This window comes from Lissotriton vulgaris, chromosome 9 (assembly GCF_964263255.1).
Source record: "Lissotriton vulgaris chromosome 9, aLisVul1.2, whole genome shotgun sequence".
NCBI classification, from domain to species: Eukaryota; Metazoa; Chordata; class Amphibia; order Caudata; family Salamandridae; genus Lissotriton; species Lissotriton vulgaris.
This window is the reverse complement of record NC_141697.1, coordinates 938568679-938587106: the sequence shown is the minus strand read 5'-3', so window position 1 is coordinate 938587106 and position 18428 is coordinate 938568679. Positions and strand designations below refer to the sequence as shown.

Sequence of the window (18428 nt, the reverse complement as noted above, 5' to 3'; positions counted from 1 at the left end):
GAAGTCGTCAGACTAACACGGTCCAACTTAAGCAAACACGATAGTGGTACTGGGGAAACCCCTGCGCTACTGTCGGGTCCGCTTAACATGGGGAATGGACGAGCCAGATCTCTGTCAAGAGGCTCTGGCAGATCCCTTCATACCAACGGCTCTCACAACTCTTCTCAAAGAGGGATGACGTCCCCTCAGAGGAGAGTGTACGAAGCTAAGGAAAGGGCAGCTAATCTGAGGATCGAAAGGGAAGAACTTGCCCTGGCCAAGGAAAAGCTTGCTTTTGCTAGAGAGCAACAGTTAAGTGGGGCGGTCCCCACTGGTGGCAGCAATGTACCTAGTAATAGGGAAAAGAGTTTCGATACGAAGCACCTTGGGAAGATAGTGCCCCCCTTTAAACAAGGGGACGACATCCACAAATGGATTACTGCTTTGGAGAGGGCCTGCACTGTGCAAGGTGTTCCCCAGAGTCAGTGGGCGGCTATCTTGTGGCTCTCCTTTGAAGGTAAAGGAAGAGACAAGCTCCTCACCACAAGGGTGGAGGACGCTAACAATTACCAAGTCTTGAAGAATACACTCGTTGAAGGGTTCGGCCTAACCACTGAGCAGTACAGGGTGCTGTTCAGGGATACCCAGAAAACGCAGTCTCAAGATTGGTCTGATTTTGTCGATTGTGCCACTAAGGCTTTTGAGGGCTGGTTGCTGGGCAGTAAGGTTACTGATTACAAAGGATTGTATAATTTGATGATGAGAGAACAAATTTTAAACAATTGTCAGAACCAGTTGTTGCATCAGCATCTTGTCGACTCGGATCTGACCTCTCCCCAAGAATTGGGACCGAAGGCAGACAAATGGGTTCGTACGAGAGTTAAACAGAACCAGGGCCAGAATCAAGGTGGTCAGAAGAAAGCAGACCAGAAGGGTAAAGATTCTAAGGGGGAACAAAATGACCAGAAGTCTTCGACAGGTCCCCAACAACCCAAAGAGGGTGGGGGTCAGGCTCCCCAAAAGAAGAAAGAAGGCCAATCCAAAAGATGGTGCCAGTACTGTAAAAGTAAATCTCACTGGTTTAGTGAGTGCACCAAGAAAGGAGGAGGGCAGACTCCTGCCACTGCAGCCCCTAAGGCACCTGTGCCCCCTAGTACAGTCAGCAGTGGTAGTGCGCCTCCCAAGGGTTTAGTAGGGTTAACCCTGGGTTCTGAGGGGCGTGACAACTTAGTTGGCACACTCACTCAGGCTGTCCTTGTCAGTACAGGGGACGCGGACGTATCCCCTGACGTAAGCCCCAATACTTTGGGCAAATACCGACAGACGCCTTTCATAAATGGAAAGATGGCTCAGGCCTATAGGGACACTTGTGCCAGCGTCACCATGGTGACGCCTAACTTTGTGGACCCTGGACAGATCATGCCAGGTACAGAATTCCTGGTGACCAATGCAAGCAATGTCACTACCAATCACAGTATGGCAATTGTAGCTTTCTCCTGGGGAGGGGTAACTGGCCAAAAGAAGGTTGTAGTTAGTCCAGACCTCCCAGTGGATTGTTTGTTGGGCAATGATTTGGAGTCGTCACAATGGTCAGAAGTGGAGCACCGGACTCACATGGAAATGTTAGGTTTGCCAGCACATGTGTTCGCTGTGACTAGGTCACAGGTCAGGAAATGCCCCACTGAACAGGTGCTGGATCCTGGAACAACGGACCAGACACCTCCCAAGAAAAAGAGCAGTAGGGTTAAGGCTGCGCCTTCCCCCTTGCCCCAGGTCGAGGATCAAGTCTCAGAGGAGGCTGACCTACAGGAATTGAGGGAAACTGAGCCTAGGGAGTTCGAACTTGATCAAGTTGAATTCTTGGGCTCAGGGGGACCCTCAAGGGAGGACCTGGGGAAGGACCAGTTAGACTGCCCTTCTCTTGAACCCCTCAGACAGCAGGCTGCTGCTGAGGCTGCTGGGAACGCCACAGGTACCCACAAGGTATACTGGGAAGATGGACTCCTGTACACTGAGTCAAGAGACCCCAAGCCTGGCATGACCAGGAGGCTGGTCGTACCCTTGTCTCAGCGTGGTTTCCTACTTACCTTGGCCCACGAGATTCCCTTAGCAGGTCACTTAGGCCAGACGAAAACGTGGGATAGGCTTGTCTCACACTTTCACTGGCCTCACATGAACGAAGATACCAAGGAGTTTTGCCGCTCCTGTGTCACTTGCCAAGCCAGTGGTAAGTCAGGTGGCACGACAAAGGCCCCCTTATACCAATGCCTGTGGTGGGGGTGCCCTTTGAACGGGTGGGGATCGACATCGTCGGTCCCATGGAACCACCAACAGCATCAGGGCACAAGTTTATACTGGTGGTAGTGGATCATGCCACCAGGTATCCTGAAGCTATTCCCCTTAGGACCACTACAGCACCTGTTGTGGCAAGAGCCCTAGTTGGAGTATTCTCCAGAGTGGGCTTCCCTAAGGAGGTCGTCTCCGACAGAGGTGCAAACTTTATGTCGAGCTACTTAACTGCTATGTGGAAGGAATGTGGTGTCAACTACAAGTTCACTACACCCTATCATCCACAATGCAATGGGCTTGTTGAGAGATTCAACAGGACCCTAAAAGGGATGATTCATGGACTACCGGAAAAGCTTCGGCGTAGATGGGACGTCCTGATCCCCTGCCTCTTGTTCGCCTACAGAGAAGTCCCACAGAAGGGGGTTGGCTACAGCCCTTTTGAACTTTTGTACGGGCATCCTGTAAGAGGACCCCTGTGTTTGGTGAAGGAAGGATGGGAGAGACCTCTCAAAAAGCCTGCAACCAACATAGTGGACTATGTGCTTGGCCTCCGCTCGCGGATGGCTGAGTACATGGAAAAGGCATCTGAAAACCTTAAGGCCAGCCAAGAACTCCAAAAAGCTTGGCATGACCAAAAGGCTGTCTTGACTGTTTACCAGCCCGGACAGAAGGTGTGGGTGTTGGAGCCAGTGGCCCCAGCAGCACTCAAGGACAAATGGTCCGGGCCCCACACCATCCTGGAGAAAAAGGGAGAGGTCACCTACCTGGTCGACCTGGGAACTCCCCGGAGCCCCCACAGGGTGCTTCATGTCAACAGGCTAAAAGCATATGTCGACAGGAAGGACATGAGTTTGCTCATGGCCCTAGATGAGGGACAGGAAGAGGAGAGTGACCCTCTCCCCGACCTGCTCACTCAGAATCCTGACGATGGCTCGGTAGATGGTGTTGTCTTTTGTGGCAGCCTCTCCGAACATCAGCAGAGCGACTGTAAACAGGTTCTTCAGTCGTTCCGACATATGTTTTCTCTGACACCCAGTCAGACCGATTGGTGCACCCATGAGGTCGACACTGGTGACAGCTTGCCCGTAAAGAGTAAAATCTACAGGCAGCCTGATCACGTTAGAGACTGCATCAAAAGTGAAGTGCAGAAAATGTTGGAGCTGGGAGTCATTGAACCCTCGGATAGCCCTTGGGCTAGTCCCGTAGTTCTAGTGCCGAAACCTCACACCCAGGGTGGTAAGAGAGAGATGAGGTTTTGCGTAGACTACAGGGGTCTCAATGCAGTCACTAAGACTGACGCCCACCCAATACCAAGGGCAGACGAGCTTATCGATAGATTGGCTTCGGCCAACTACCTAAGTACGTTTGACCTGACAGCTGGGTATTGGCAAATCAGATTAGCTGAGGACGCCAAGCCTAAAACCGCATTTTCAACCCCTGGTGGGCATTATCAGTTCGTGGTGATGCCCTTTGGTCTGAAAAATGCACCTGCCACCTTCCAACGGTTGGTGAATCACGTCCTTACTGGGCTGGATGACTTCTGCGCGGCGTATCTTGACGATATTGCTGTCTTTAGCTCCACCTGGGAGGATCACCTGGTCCACCTGCGGAAGACGTTAGAGGCACTGCAAGCAGCAGGTCTCACTATCAAGGCCACCAAGTGCCAGATAGGGCAGACACAGGTTGTATACCTGGGCCACCTTGTAGGTGGAGGCCAGGTTCAGCCACTGGAGAGCAAGATACAGTCAATCAGGGACTGGGCTCCTCCAACCACCCAGACTCAGGTTCGAGCTTTCTTGGGCCTGACTGGTTACTACAGGAAGTTTGTCAGGAACTATGGTTCCATCGTGACACCATTAAATGAACTGACAAGTAAGAAAATGCCAAAAAAGGTTCAGTGGACAGCGAGCTGTCAAAAAGCATTTGATGACCTAAAGCAGGCCATGTGCACGGCGCCTATCCTCAAGAGTCCGGACTACTCCAAACCATTCATTGTCCAAACAGATGCTTCTGAGTTGGGTGTGGGAGCTGTTCTTTCTCAACTGAATTTTGATGGTCAAGACCAGCCCATTGCTTTTATAAGCAGAAGGCTGACCCCTAGAGAGAAGAATTGGTCAGCTATTGAGAGGGAGGCCTTTGCTGTGGTTTGGGCCCTGAAGAAGCTGAGGCCATACTTGTTTGGCACTCACTTCAAGATTCAGACCGACCATAAGCCCCTCTTGTGGCTAAATCAGATGAAGGGTGAAAACCCCAAACTGCTTAGGTGGTCCATTTCCCTACAGGGGATGGACTTCACAGTGGAACATAGACCTGGTACTGATCATGGCAATGCCGATGGGCTCTCCAGATATTTCCACTTAGAACAAGAAGACTCACCTGGTCAAGGTTAGCTAGTTGTTCCGACGTTTGGGGGGGGGTCATGTAGGAGAGTAGGGTCTGCAATCCTATGATCACCCAGATTTTTTGCTTTTGTTTCACTGGTTTACGACTTTCTCTGGCTGTGGGCCTGCCAATCAGACCCACAGCCCGGCTGTTCTCTTTCTAAATTACGAGATGTACCCTAGGTGCATTTACCAATTGGTACTGGGCCACCTTATCAGACCCTGTAACTCAGGGCATAGGTGTACCCAGGGCCACCAGGGGCTGCAGCATGTATTATGCCACCCCTGGCTGGCCTCCTAAATTTGACACAACTGGCTGCATGACAGCTGGGGCGAAGTCGTGTAATCACCCTTTGCTTTAGGTATAGTAGTTCTATATCTAACCCTACAATGGACACCCGAGTTCCTATCAGTCACTCCTATGGCAGGCCTTGACAATCCTGAAGGCAGAGTGCATGGGCTCGTGTGAACTGTGTTCTGGCACGAGCCGAGCCGGTTGCAGCTTGCGGAGAAAAGACCCAATGGTTGTTCCATGATAACGCGTACCACATCGGTAACTTCGGTGTCGCGTTATCAAGACATGTCGAGTAAGGTGTCATACGAATCGGGGTGCTGCCCTCTCACCAACCCTGGCGACGAGGTTAGCATTCCGCCCTTCTAGAGGGACACGACATGTACGTAACTGTGAACCCCGGTTAAAGTTAACGAAAGCCTCAGCTCCACAAAATGGATGCTGCCACCACAGACACGAGTCTGACCTCCTGCTGCTGGGAGTCCTTCCAGCGAGGAGCGCTTGGACAAAGGGTTTCCTGTCGAGGGCGGTGTTCGCACCGTCCCAGACAGGGTTTGTGTATTCTGGGTAGGTAGGGCTTTTGCGAGAAGGTGACTGCGGAGTGGCACCCCGGTGCTCACTACGCATCTGCCGGTTGGAACCAGTTCCAGGGGCGACAGCCCTGGCCTGGGGAAAGTCCGGCAGGGGAGAGGGGTGTAACTACCCCCCTTCCTGGTCCCACCCTTAGGGCAGGACCTAGTCATGTACCCACCCCTTTCTTTAGGATAAAGGCCGGAGCGGGGACCCTTCCAAATTAGATCATCTTTGAATCAAGAATACTTTCTACGAAAGGACTTCAAGACTCTTCTCAAGATTTCTCCCTTGTGGCTAAGGAGTAGTCACCCTGCATCAGCGGGCACCATCTAAGAACTCTGCGGTTTGCTGTAAGTCCTTCCTCAAGGAATCCGACGGCCCAGCTCGACGAGAACCGGCTTCCCTGGCACCTCTGACCTCTACCCACGTCATCAGCTCAGCTGTGATCTGTGGGTGCGACGAGACCTCGAGGGACCGGCCATCATCAGAACCTGCACGCTCTTAAAAACCAGCACGACCATCGAGGTAACTCTCTGGTGAGTGCTCTGGGGTCCGAGAAGCCCCGACCCTGAGCCGCTCCAGCACCGAAGTGCAGTCTCCCAGCATCTCCACGATCTGCGTGGGGCCCTTCTGCTCGCTGCTCAGCACGTTGTCTGGTCACGAGCCGCTGGCTTGTGTCCTTCTGTGACGACATCCGAGAATCATCACTGCCGGTCTGGTTGCTCCAGACTGGCCCTTGCTTCCATCTTTTCGAGAAGCACCCCGGACCCTCCTGGTCCACCCAAGACGCCGACAGCGCCATCCTTCGTGGGACAGCTCGCACCTCCACCGTGGTCGCCGACAACGCCTCCTGGTCCGTGAGACTGCAGAGCCCAGCGTCGCCCACTCACCTAGTCGAGGTGACGGCCAACCGGTGCCTTCCTGGTACCCTCTGACTACTGGCTAGTAGTACGAACTTGGTCCCCTCTGCTTTCAGGTTTCATCAATCTCCGATCCAGGCTTGGATCTCTACGAACTATTCATCACTGGTCGCCGGCCAGCAACTCCTTTTCTTCCGGCTCCTGGCTCGTCAGCGAAGACCCGACGCCTATAAGACTTGTGCAGCCGCAGCCCTCGTGGCTAGGTAACTCGGCATTTCGGTGCCTGCATAGCCTCCTTACTCTAGGGTCCCGAGTCCCTCGCTTCCGACTTGCCTTAACCTTTCCGTGTCTTCGGACACTTGTTTAAACGTGCACTTGAAGTATTTGCTAAAGAGATTTGGTTTGTGCTTAGTACCCTGTCCTCATAAAGAGTACAGGGCTGTTGTGATTCTTAATAAATATACTGTTTATTTTCATAACACTTGTGTGGTGTCCTTTCACTGGGTGTTCAAGGGGTACATGTGTGGTAAACAGCTAGCTTAACGCGCCCTCTCGAGTCTTTAGCCTTAGACTGCTCGTATCCACGCTACTAGGATAGCTGGTCTATAGGTTGACTTACAACCAAACAACATAAGGGTCGTTGGAACGATACATAGCGGTCGCTAGAATAGCGAACGTTGCATATCGGGCCAACTTCTCACACAGGAGATCAACTGAAAACCCTCAAACTCGAGGAGTTTATTGCGGCTAGCTTCAATGTGCGTCTCTTGAAGACAGATAATATCTGCCCTCAAGAATTGGACATCTTCTCTTACCCTACGCCATTTTACTGGATCCTTCAACCCAAAAATATTGATAGATGCTATCCTAATGCTCGCCATCCTGTATAAATAAACATTCCCTACAAACCATAGAAAAATATGCCCCCCCTGTCACAGCTATCCTCTTACCCAAAATATGGCCAATTATTAGATCAAGCCTCCCCCTTCCCTGTGATGAATCCCCCACCCACCATAAAGGCAAAATAGGTCCTCAGACCCTGGCGATGCCTCCCACGTTCCAGAGTGTCGCCCAGTCACTCCCCGACCCCAGAAACACCAAAAGAGAGAAGAAAAAAAAGTCTTAAGAAGAAACATACTCCAGCCACAGTAGAACCAGAAAAGGACCAAGGGGACCCACAAGGGGAAATACCCCTTAACCCTCAAATCCCATTTTCTCTCTCTAGCTTTTGCAGTGAAAGTACATGAAGAACAATGAGGGAATTGAGAATTAAGAAACAAATGAACTCTAACCGCCGAGGCAAATCAAAAATAAATCAGACAGGCTATATAAACTTCATACTAAGCTAAAGTCCAATAGCCATCTGTTAGTTCCTGCAAATAACTTTCGGCTTGGATTCCCGAGGAGATTACCCGGATCTCCCCTTGGTGTATAACCTTCAGCCGCGCTGGATTCATCAAATAGACCTCACATCCTTTTTTGGAAAGGGGTAATCATCGGGGGAAGCCGCCACCGCCTCTCTACTGTTGCGTGGCAAAAATCGGGCCGCACAAAAAGTCTGGCCCTCAGCTGATTTCCTAGCGTCTGGTAGTGCCTTTTCAAAAATAGCCTGTCTCAACAAAAAATTGCCAAACAAAATTAAAATTGCTTGGGGTTTAGCATCAGAGCCTGTTTTTTTTTTTTTTTTCATCATTAGGGGGAATCATTGAACTCTCTGAATCTTGGTTTCCCAGCACCAATGAGCTAATTCTGGGAGCGCCGACTTAAACAGTCTCAGTACAAACCCTCTTACATCGTCCCCCTCTGCTTTTTCATCAATCCCTAAAAGACGTAAATTGTTCCTGCGAAGCCTATTTTTGGAATCCTCCAGTTTCAGTTTCCACAATATATCCGCGAACCTTTCATCATTAGCTGTTTTTGATTCCGCATTTTCTGAACCAGCTTCCAATCCAACAATTCGTTCCTCCAGGGCTGTTCTAGCAACAACCTCTGCACAGACTTTGGTATTTTTTCGTATTGCCCCTTGTATTTTCTTAGTTGCCAGCTGCGCTCTTTTATGCTCTTGTCTTGCTCTGCTTTGTATAGATTTGAGCATGGCATATATCTGGGTATTTGATGGGGTTAAGTTAGATTTACTGCCGGGGACCCCCAGATCTTCTTCCTGCCCTCCGAACCCTCCTGTAGCTGCTAGACTGGTTGTAGAATATTCTCACTGCGGGTTGTCACTAGTCTCAGAGCAGCCGGTCTCACATCGTCCTAAGCTAGCGGATGGTGTCTTCCTAGTTTTATTATGCCGATGTGTGGCCCTTCTTAAGGTATCCGCAGTGGTTGGGGGGGCTCTCACTGTCTTCTCCAGATAAAACCTCAGAATTTTCCGAGTCTGTGCTATAGTCTATATCCGATTCTTCAGCCAGTGAAATTAAACTCTCTCCGTCCTGTATATCTGGTAAGCTACCAGTACCGGATCCCGTATCTGGCATTCCCCCACCCGGAGTTTGGAAGACAGAAGTAGTATCAGGGTCGGTCTCCTTCCCTAGTATTTGTTTCTAATCCATCATTTCTTCTCATAGCCTCATCACTTGTCAGGCAGGGGGAGTGTGTTGTTTCGGCGCATTTTGCCTTGATAGTATTCCCTTTCTTCGAGCTCGCAGCCATTCCTTTAGAGCCAGGCTTATCAGCCGCTTTCTCGAGTTTCTCTGATTTTTCATCCGAAGTCAAAGCCGGCATCTTCCTTCCTCCTGCCGCCGCCACTGCCAACCCTGCAGCTTTCGTGTTAAGAACGGGTAGATTCCCATTCTTGCGGAGCGGCATACCAACCTTCAAGCAGCCGTTCTTGTCTGCGTCCTGCCCGGACTTTTCCGCAGACCACGTCCACAGGTGAGAGCGGCTGCGAAGATCAGTTACTACAAGCCGGACTGACCGCAGCCACAGCTTCTGGTTCTCCAAATCGCCAAACATAAAGCTTCTTCCGATCCTCTGTTGTTCTGCTATTCTTCCAAAGATTATTCCGCCATCCCAGTAATCCCCTCCACAAGCTCCTCTCTCACAATCGCCAAAGCGCAGCAGCAGCGGTCGGGGAGTGACACCCGCCCAGATCACCTGGCCGCCATCTTGCCCAGCATCTACTGTTTATTTCTGATGCAGGGTTCAACTGGCTATTAAGAAATGTGATGGGAAGTTTGTACATTTAGTCATTTATGTACTGATATTGTTTAGTAAGATAAACAGTTTGAGTGTACCCCACCTACTCCCAAAATTAACATTTCCGCATTTTCTCATTCTAACCACATTGCAGCCTGCCTCTTATCTGTTAGATTTTAAAATTTGAACATTGAATCATTTTGGTAGACAAAATAGGAAAGGACCTTTTCACACTTACTTCAGAGTGGATATTTTAGAGGTGTAGGAAGCAGCATTAAGAATGACCCCGATGTATAACGTGTACATTTTGTGCCAAAATATACATACAGACCAACAAATTTGACCACTTTTAGGAATTCCATTATCTTTATGTCTCCAGTTTCCTTATTCACTTTTTTTTTTTGCACCAGCTTGCATTCAAGTGCGTTGGGGTCAGTCATTTTTATTGAATTTAAAAAGTATGCCCATGCGTAATACTACATTTAAAATGTATCTCTAAGCAAGTGTTTGGTAATGTCCCATTATAAATTACTATGTTCAAAGTTATACAACTACTTTGAAATAAGTAACAGACTTTATCAAACAGGGTTATTTAGATCATAGAAAAACATGCTCCAACACTCATTGAACATAATACTGCTGGTAGTAAGCCAATGGTATTGAGGCCCACTGTTGTTTTCTTTTCTATTTATTCCATATACTGTACTTGCTGTAGTACACTTTGTTACACTACAAATTGGAGTTTATTCCATTACGTGGTTCTGGCTATGCTTTATTGTACAGCACTGAAAGTATCCAAAACAGCGAACATTGTTAAACAAATTATACAATTTGATAGAGCACACAGTTTAAGCACTTTTCTAATACTGTTAGCACTTTAAAAATATCAGACTAAATGATGCAAGGAAGAAGAACCCATTCTTTACTAAAAAGGTTGTTTATTCTATATACTACCAAGTTCAGGAAAGTGACGGATTCTGAAGTTCTTAGGCAGCTGCACGTCTCCCATGGCTGCAGTATTCTGTGACCTGATTAGCACAATTGCCCTTGTAGATATGGACTCCATATCATAATACAGCATTTTGGTACTGTATTGCTGTCTGACTTACAATATTCAGTACGTAATGGAATGTGCATTTTGTTGCTCCTGAAATAGAATGTCTGTGCCATGTTTATTCAGTAATGAGAGGGACCATAGATTGTTTAATTCACAATAGAAAATAATGTGAGCTCTTTGTGCACTCTACAAAATAAATGAGGTTTGTTTAATTTCATAATGGAAATAAATGTACTTTACAAAAAGACACACGAAAATATGTGATGCCACACAACTGTCTTCAAGACGAAAATCTTAGTTGTTTTAGTACTATTTTTCGTTGTAAAATAGAGAACGAGGCAGGGACAGTGTTCAAACCCTCGAATAATGAATGTGTTATTTCTAGTTAACAAAACATTTTCTAAATTTGCGAAAAATTATCAAAGCATGCATCTGGGCTGGGAGTTGTACAACACGCAGTTTACTTCCAAGATGATGTTTACTTTGATTATGAACTCGCAGCATTTGTCTGACTAATACTGTTTGGAATGGAATGACATTGTCAGGAAATATAATACATCATTATTATTCTGGTATATTGGCTCTAGAATCTGATCATAACTGACCAGGAATTGACAACTTCTAAATGGTCCATTACACATGTTTGAGAACCAAATTGCGGAAATATTGGTTGAATTGCTAATTGTGTAGTGCACGTAAGTTTGCTTTACGGAGGTGACATTAAGATGAACAGTCTCTTACCTAATTAGTGTTGTTCGTTCTTGAGCTAGTGGATTAATTGGTAATGAAAAATTGATTTTAGAAAAAAGGTTGAGCTGAAAGGTTCATAGTGAGATGTGTGTGTTCTGAATGGCTGGAGAAACTCCTCTTTAAAATGTGACCTGAGCTTGGAGTGAATTTGCAACTATCTATTGCCATGGCAGCCATTCCATTTCCGCAACATCTTCCAGTCAGCACTAGTGGTTTTGTGCTAACCTTTCTTCCTTTATATTTCCAGGTATGGGGGGACAGAATGGAGGGACCCCTGACTATACAACAAACTTTCCCATATGGTGAGCTGCATTGCATGCATTTCAATTTGATTACCTATGTGGCAGAATTGTGTGATTGACAGCGTGTTTTTTTTTTGCATTCTAATGTTTACTCATAATAAAATCATTACTGTTTTGTGTAATCTTTAAACTTGTTTTGCTTCTTTCAACTAAGGCTATTACATAAAGGCAGTGTTGCGTAGAAGGTTCTTACAATCGTGTAAATCCTATTGGTCATAGAGTAGACATGAGACCGGATTTACCAAACCTCTTACTGGAAGCGTCAAAACACCCTGCCTATGCCACACTTATTCCATTTATTTATTTATTTTGTTCCACAGTTTTGGCCTTATTCCAGAATATGGTAATTGACAGTTTTTTGCCTCTATACAACAGAATTTACTCTAGTCCTGTAGTCGGCGGATCTGAATATGTTTAGGCTACATCTCAAATCTCTTGAATTGTAGAGAAAGATATTTAGTGAAACCCATGTGCTAAGTGCTCGACATCAAGACTGAGTGCATCTTTATTAGACATTCATAAATACTTAATTTCTTCCTCAGACTACCAGTTTTCTAAATGTTCAGCACTTCCAAAGACTGTGCCCATCTTCTCAGCCCAAGATATATGAAGTGTTTGGACCACCTATAGTGGCATTCAGAATGCAATGTCCTTTCATACCCAGAAGATTGAATTCCATTTATACTTATCACAAACCTTGGCCAGCTACATGATTATGATTAAATCTAGGCTCCAGAAGCTATATTCATTAATTATTTGGGCGTAGGGCGAATTAAGAAATAATGTAGGGCAAATACACCTCTATTCAAACTCCAAATGGTTGTGGACGGTATTAGATTTGAGCTCCACAAGACAGAAAAGAACATATTGCTATTGTACATGCCTCCAAGTCACCAAAGCACACCAATATCTCACTTAACGTCAGTAAAGAGGCATTTCATAGAGACATATTAAAACTCAAGCACTTACGTTGGTTCAGACTGCTCACAGTCAGTGCTCTAAAGAGCTGAACCCTCTGACAACTTCTTTTGAATATATTGTAGAAATTGTTCAGAAAAGCAGTGTTATAATGGAAATTCCCTGGGGAATTTCCTGGCAAACTTTTAACGAGCTCTCTGACCGGGTGTATGCCGAAAATTCATCAACAAAAATGCTGGTAATTTAAGAAAATATATAATTAAAAAATATATTTAAAAAATATATTCTATTCTTTAAAATCTTCACATTTATAATTTATATAACATTTAAAAATATTTAAACATTAATACAAAAAATTAATTGATTTAAAGATATGAATGCAAAATAATGAATACAAACATTCTAAAGTAACTTTTAAAACTAATATATATTTAGTAAAAGCATTTTTAAAATTTCAGATTAAGTTGCACTTCAAGGGTTGAGATTATAAAATACCTTAAAAATAAACATATTCAATAATTATAAAACAAATTTAATAAAATAAAATTAAAATTCTACCTAAATTTAAAATATTTTCAATTAAAACCCTTCTCACCTCACTACCATAAAAAACTAACACTGACAATCAATAAAAAAAGATACATTATTACATTAAAAATTAAATACAACAAATAATATTAGTACAGTTTATAAATACAAATTATATAATCCAATTAAAAATGAATTAATTGATTGGCCAGTTAAAATTCAACAAATAGCTAAAATTGCAATTAAGTAGCATGATTGTCAATTAGAATAAGTTGAGTAAAAATAATTAAAAATAATAATTTATATATTTAAAAATGACCCACCGTTTTCCCTTACAATCCAAACAGCCAGCTACTTAATTAACTATGTGTACATAAAGTAAAAAGAATTACATTTCATATAAAAATGTATGAAATATCCAAAAACGAATGAAACCTACATATTATTACAATAACAATAACTTCTAATCCATTACATGTATCAAATTAATTGAAACAATGTTTTAAACAACGATATTTTAAAAAACAATATTATATACTTTATTTTAAAAAATAATTTTAAACACCTAAAAGCACAATATTTTTACTTTCTGTATTCTGTCCCACAAAATTCTTTACATCACATCATTTTTGTCTCCCAAACCTTTTTAAACCAGGTGTCTCCAACCAGTCATGGCGAGCCAACAGTAGCTCCCAGATACATTCATAGAAGCTCACAGGCTTGAGTTAATTCCTAAATAAGTACATGGTCATCTTTTCCTTTTAGAGTTAAGGGAAGGCTATGTTTATTTTACATTATTATCATCAGCCTTTGGATAGCAGGGCCTGATAATGAGCAGTGCTTAGTCAGATTTATTACCCAGGCTGGGTCACAGAGTTAAACAACTGAAGCACTGAGGTATTCAACTTTTACACAAAAGTGATTTTTGCTCAGTATTGGAGCTGTAAACAAACTGATGTTTCTGAATGCTTTAAAATGGAAGACAATAAAAAAGGAAAGTTACCTTAATGATTAAGTTAACTCTTCATTTTAATTTTCTCCCATTTCAAAATGTGGCATTTACAAAGAGAAAGCTCCTTACTCACAGTGGCCAATAGACACTGTGACACAAGTAGAACTGAAAAATACTGTCATTTTTTAAAATGAAAGAAATTTAAAGTGCAGATTTGTTTTCAAAATTATGAATGTTTGCTGACCATTTTTCTGCACTTTAAATTTCTCCAATTAAAAAAAATATATTGTATGTTTGTGTTATACATAGCAAAAGGTATGTCCTGTGCTACAAGTACATACAACACAGGTTCTGTTACCCATACAGATATATTCCATTCATACGCACACATGTTCATTCCTCCCCAAAGACAGCACTTGCTGACACACATGGCAGCCCTGTCATAGTGCCCTTGGTCAAAGTATTCTGTTCAAACTATAGTATCTGGCTCTAGAGACATTAGGCTTAAAGTCAATGAAACTTGGCATCAGGGTGTCTGGTAACAATGCACAAGTTGTTTCAGTATCTCACAATGATTTTCACTGATCAGAAGTAGCTCTCACTACAGAAAAGGTTGTTGGAGACCCCAGTTTTAATCATTATTTTGTCGGACTACCCTCTGATCATCAACTGGCAGATTGTTGGCACACTGAACTGTAACGTTTTCCTGCTATGGAACTTTGGCATAAAAATACCTGTAACTCGCTTAAAAGTGGGAGAAGTGGCAGCTGTAAACAAAAAAAAGCAACTTTGCTCTGTTGAAAATAAGTTGCTTCCTAATCAATCTCCAAACTCATTTGCTCTTTGTCAAGAAAGTGGTGAGCTTGATATTCTGACTCCTGCTTTAAACATGCGCTGTCTAGGCTCGAAGTTATGAGTCAGAGGGATACGTAGTGTGGCAAGATGGTTGAGAAATGTCACAATGTGTGGGATACCTACATTATACAAGTAAGATTCAATACAAGTTATTGCTCCACGTCCAGAGTATACCTCCTAAGCTTGTTTTTAGTTATCCCTAAAAATGTATTTGAAATTTGTTATCACACAGTCGCCAACGCATCATTCTTGGATATGTTTAACATGAAATTGTTTTTTACAAAGCATATATGAACGTTTCCACCAGGCTATAATTAAGGTTGCATTTAATCATCAGATGCTCCTGTCCACCGACCTCCACATATTTTAACAACAGACTTAATTGTGGGACCCTTCTTCCTTTGACTAGCTGGTGACTGATCATGTTTATGCCCACCTGAGAGTTTCTCTTTCTTTTAGTTTTGTCTCAGACTAGGTTGTTTCCGCCTATTATTTGATTGTCCTTTACATTTCGCAGTGGAGCTTGAATAGATGCACTATTTAACTGCTAAGTCACCTCTTTTTCAAATGTCAATACATTACTTTCAGTTGATAGTCAGAAAATGTAATACAGTTGGTGCTTTATTTGTAAAAGAATAGGTGTTGGTGCCCAAAAGTTTACTGAGAAATTTAGTCAACGCTGACAAACGTCGGGATTGTCTAATCCCAAAGCTGCATAGTCTTGATTCCAGCTCACACTTCTTTATAACATCACAATACACACTTGACCCATTTATTTTACTCTTATATTCTTTTTCATCCCTCCTTTCTCCTATTGTCCCTGTTTTTCTTTCCTTCCTCCTGTGTTTTTCTCTCTTTTTCTTCTGTGTCAAAGTCTGATGAAGAAAAGTACCCTTCCTCAAAAATCAGTGCGGATGTGCCTCACCCGCACTGCTAGCTCAATTAAGAACTAAATACAGCTCTCAAAATATGTTTTTTACCCCAGGCACAAGGAGTATTTTACATTCTATAATCTGGTCTGCTGTGAGTTGGGACCTATTTTTAAACTTTTAAATGGGATGTGTTAAACAGGCCGAGTGACTTCTTGTGGAACTTGTGTTCACCAATCAGTTTGAGAAATTCAGCCAACTTCTCAACAGTAGCAATCTTGAACCAAGAGGTTGTCAAGTTACAGCTTTAAACACCTGTGAAACAACAAACAATTTCTTGTATAAGAGGCAGGTGCTGAGAAAGTATATTTGTTCCCAGAACTTGGCGTAGGCATATGAAACCTGTTTAGTTAAGATGTCAAACATCATACAAATTATCTTGAAGGAAGTTGTCTTTTATCTATACAGTGCTAAGTAAACCTTCTCGACAGCACAGTTCTTTTTAACGAAACCCATGTAGCATGTAAGAGCTGTTAAAAGGTTATCGTAACACCGCATAGAGAAAGGGGGTCCAAGGGATATTTTAAGACCTTCCGTGGTTCGTATCCCCATACATCAAGCAATACTACAACAAAAGAACCTGGGGTCCACCCTGACTCGGCGCCCTGAACAGAGGCAACGACGGACAGAGCGGGCCTCCATCTTCCTGAGCAGGGTCCAGGAAAGGTGAGGTCTAGTCCCCGGTCACTCTGGATGTGAGACACACCAGTTTTGATACGGAGAAAGATGATTATGGACGAATATGTCCATTTGTATCCTTTTCACTTATATCTCCATTTGATTTCTTTTTGTAATCACACTAGCGGTATCAAAATACTTTTTAGAACAGAGGCCCTGAAGAAAGCCTTGGAACCCCTTTTTACCTATCGGCTGAAACATGTTGGCCCTCCTTGTGGCGGTCAGTATTTGCTCACGACTGCCTCCATTTTTGCACTGTTCTTGATTTTAATTAGAGGGTGAGACAGCCTTTTGAATAAAACGTCCTTACACCTGTCATTACCATTCTATTTTACTTCGCCACGTTATACTTTCTTTTGCACTGCACTAATTCCCATACCATTCTATCTACCTCATGGTCAGCACAGTGCTTGTGAGCTGGACTCACGAAAATGTTCGAGGATTGGGTGTGCACATGGTCTCGATCAAGAGACAGACCGCCTCATGACCATGGATGACCAAATGAGAATATAGATCATCACAAGACATTTGATGGGAATCCATTCTGTTCTGTGAGTCTCACTGGCAACCACTTGTGTTCTTGATCTAGTTGCACTAGTACGTACCTTCTATGCAGGGTTTATAGGAATTTTGTATCCTCAACTGATTTAGCTACAGTTGTGCCCTTTGTATGGTTCATCACATCCATCTCTGTTAAAAGGTTAGGCAGGTGATCTCATTACAAGAATCCTCTGACCAAGGCCCCCACGTGATGCCCTCTGCCCTGAGTCCTCTTCTGCCAAGGCACGTGCATTGTTGATGCTCCTGTCCTAAAGCCGGATTGGTAGACTGGTAGTATTCCAACCTCATTAGCCTAGTTTTGTAGGAGCAAATTTGCATATTCCTTTTGCCTCTAGGGCTATCATCCTGTAGTTGGTTGGATCTCTGGTGTCACTTTTTTATGGATTGGCTGTAGTAGGGATCCTTTCCAGGCCGCAGGGACTGTTGAGTTAGTCATACAAAACTTGTATAACTGGGTGAGTATTGTGGCCCAGAATGCGAAGTCCTCTTTGAAAAGTTGTCCAGAGAGGCCGTTGGGCCCTGGGGCTCCGTTGCTTCTGATGTTCTTTAGTATTATTAGCACACAGTTGTACATATCAAGAGGTTCGCTTGTTTCTTCTGTGGTTATTTGATTTACCAGGTTTTTGTTACCATTGACACTGTGCGGGTTAGTGCTTGTGAGTGGTCGTTGATGGGTGTTGTGAGAAGTGTTGCAGTAGAGTGTTTTCACATGGTTAAAAGCAAACACAAGGAGATGATGGACGTAGCGCTGAAACTTTTCATACCCTCACCGCCAGTCACAGATCTGGGTTGAATCCATCATCGTTCTTTAGCTCACTTTGCCACCTCAGTTCAGACACAGCCATATGCAAATCAGTCTTTACCCTGTGCCTCATGGGAACAGTCCAGCCCGAACTGCCAAGCCATGTCTTCACTGGAACAGAAACAAGCATCCTGGGACCAGTTTCTGGCTAACAGCCATCATCAGCCAGGCTAGCTTGAATCCAGTGGCAAAGTGAGCATGTGACCCACGTCTGAGCATACCCTGCCAACCTAGGGTGAACAAAGCAAACACAAGGAGATGATGGACGGAGCGCTGAAACTTCTTAGACAATCACCCCCAGTCACAGATCTGGGTTGAATTCATCATAGTTCTTTAACTCATTTTGCCAACCCAGTTCAGACATTACCATATACAAATCAGTCTTGACCCTGTGCGTCATGGGAACAGTTCAGCCCGAACTGCCAAGCCATGTCTTCAATGGAACGGAAACAAGCATCCTGGGACCGGTTTCTGGCAAACAGTCGTCATCAGCCAAGCTAGCTTGAATGCAGTGGCAAAGTGGCATGGTTAATCTATGTGTGACTTGGAACTCCGTTTCGCCGGTCGTGACAGTGCAGAAA

General features: G+C 44.3%; 1 protein-coding gene across 1 annotated transcript in view; it reads left to right on the top strand.

The window, feature by feature from the left end:
- TCTA (T cell leukemia translocation altered) overlaps window positions 1-18428 on the top strand; it is a 78541-nt gene that overhangs the window by 23061 nt on the left and 37052 nt on the right. The window contains exon 2 of the mRNA XM_086938788.1: window positions 11570-11624. Within this exon, the coding sequence (XP_086794914.1) occupies window positions 11570-11624 (55 nt within the window). The remainder of the gene's footprint in view (window positions 1-11569; window positions 11625-18428) is intronic.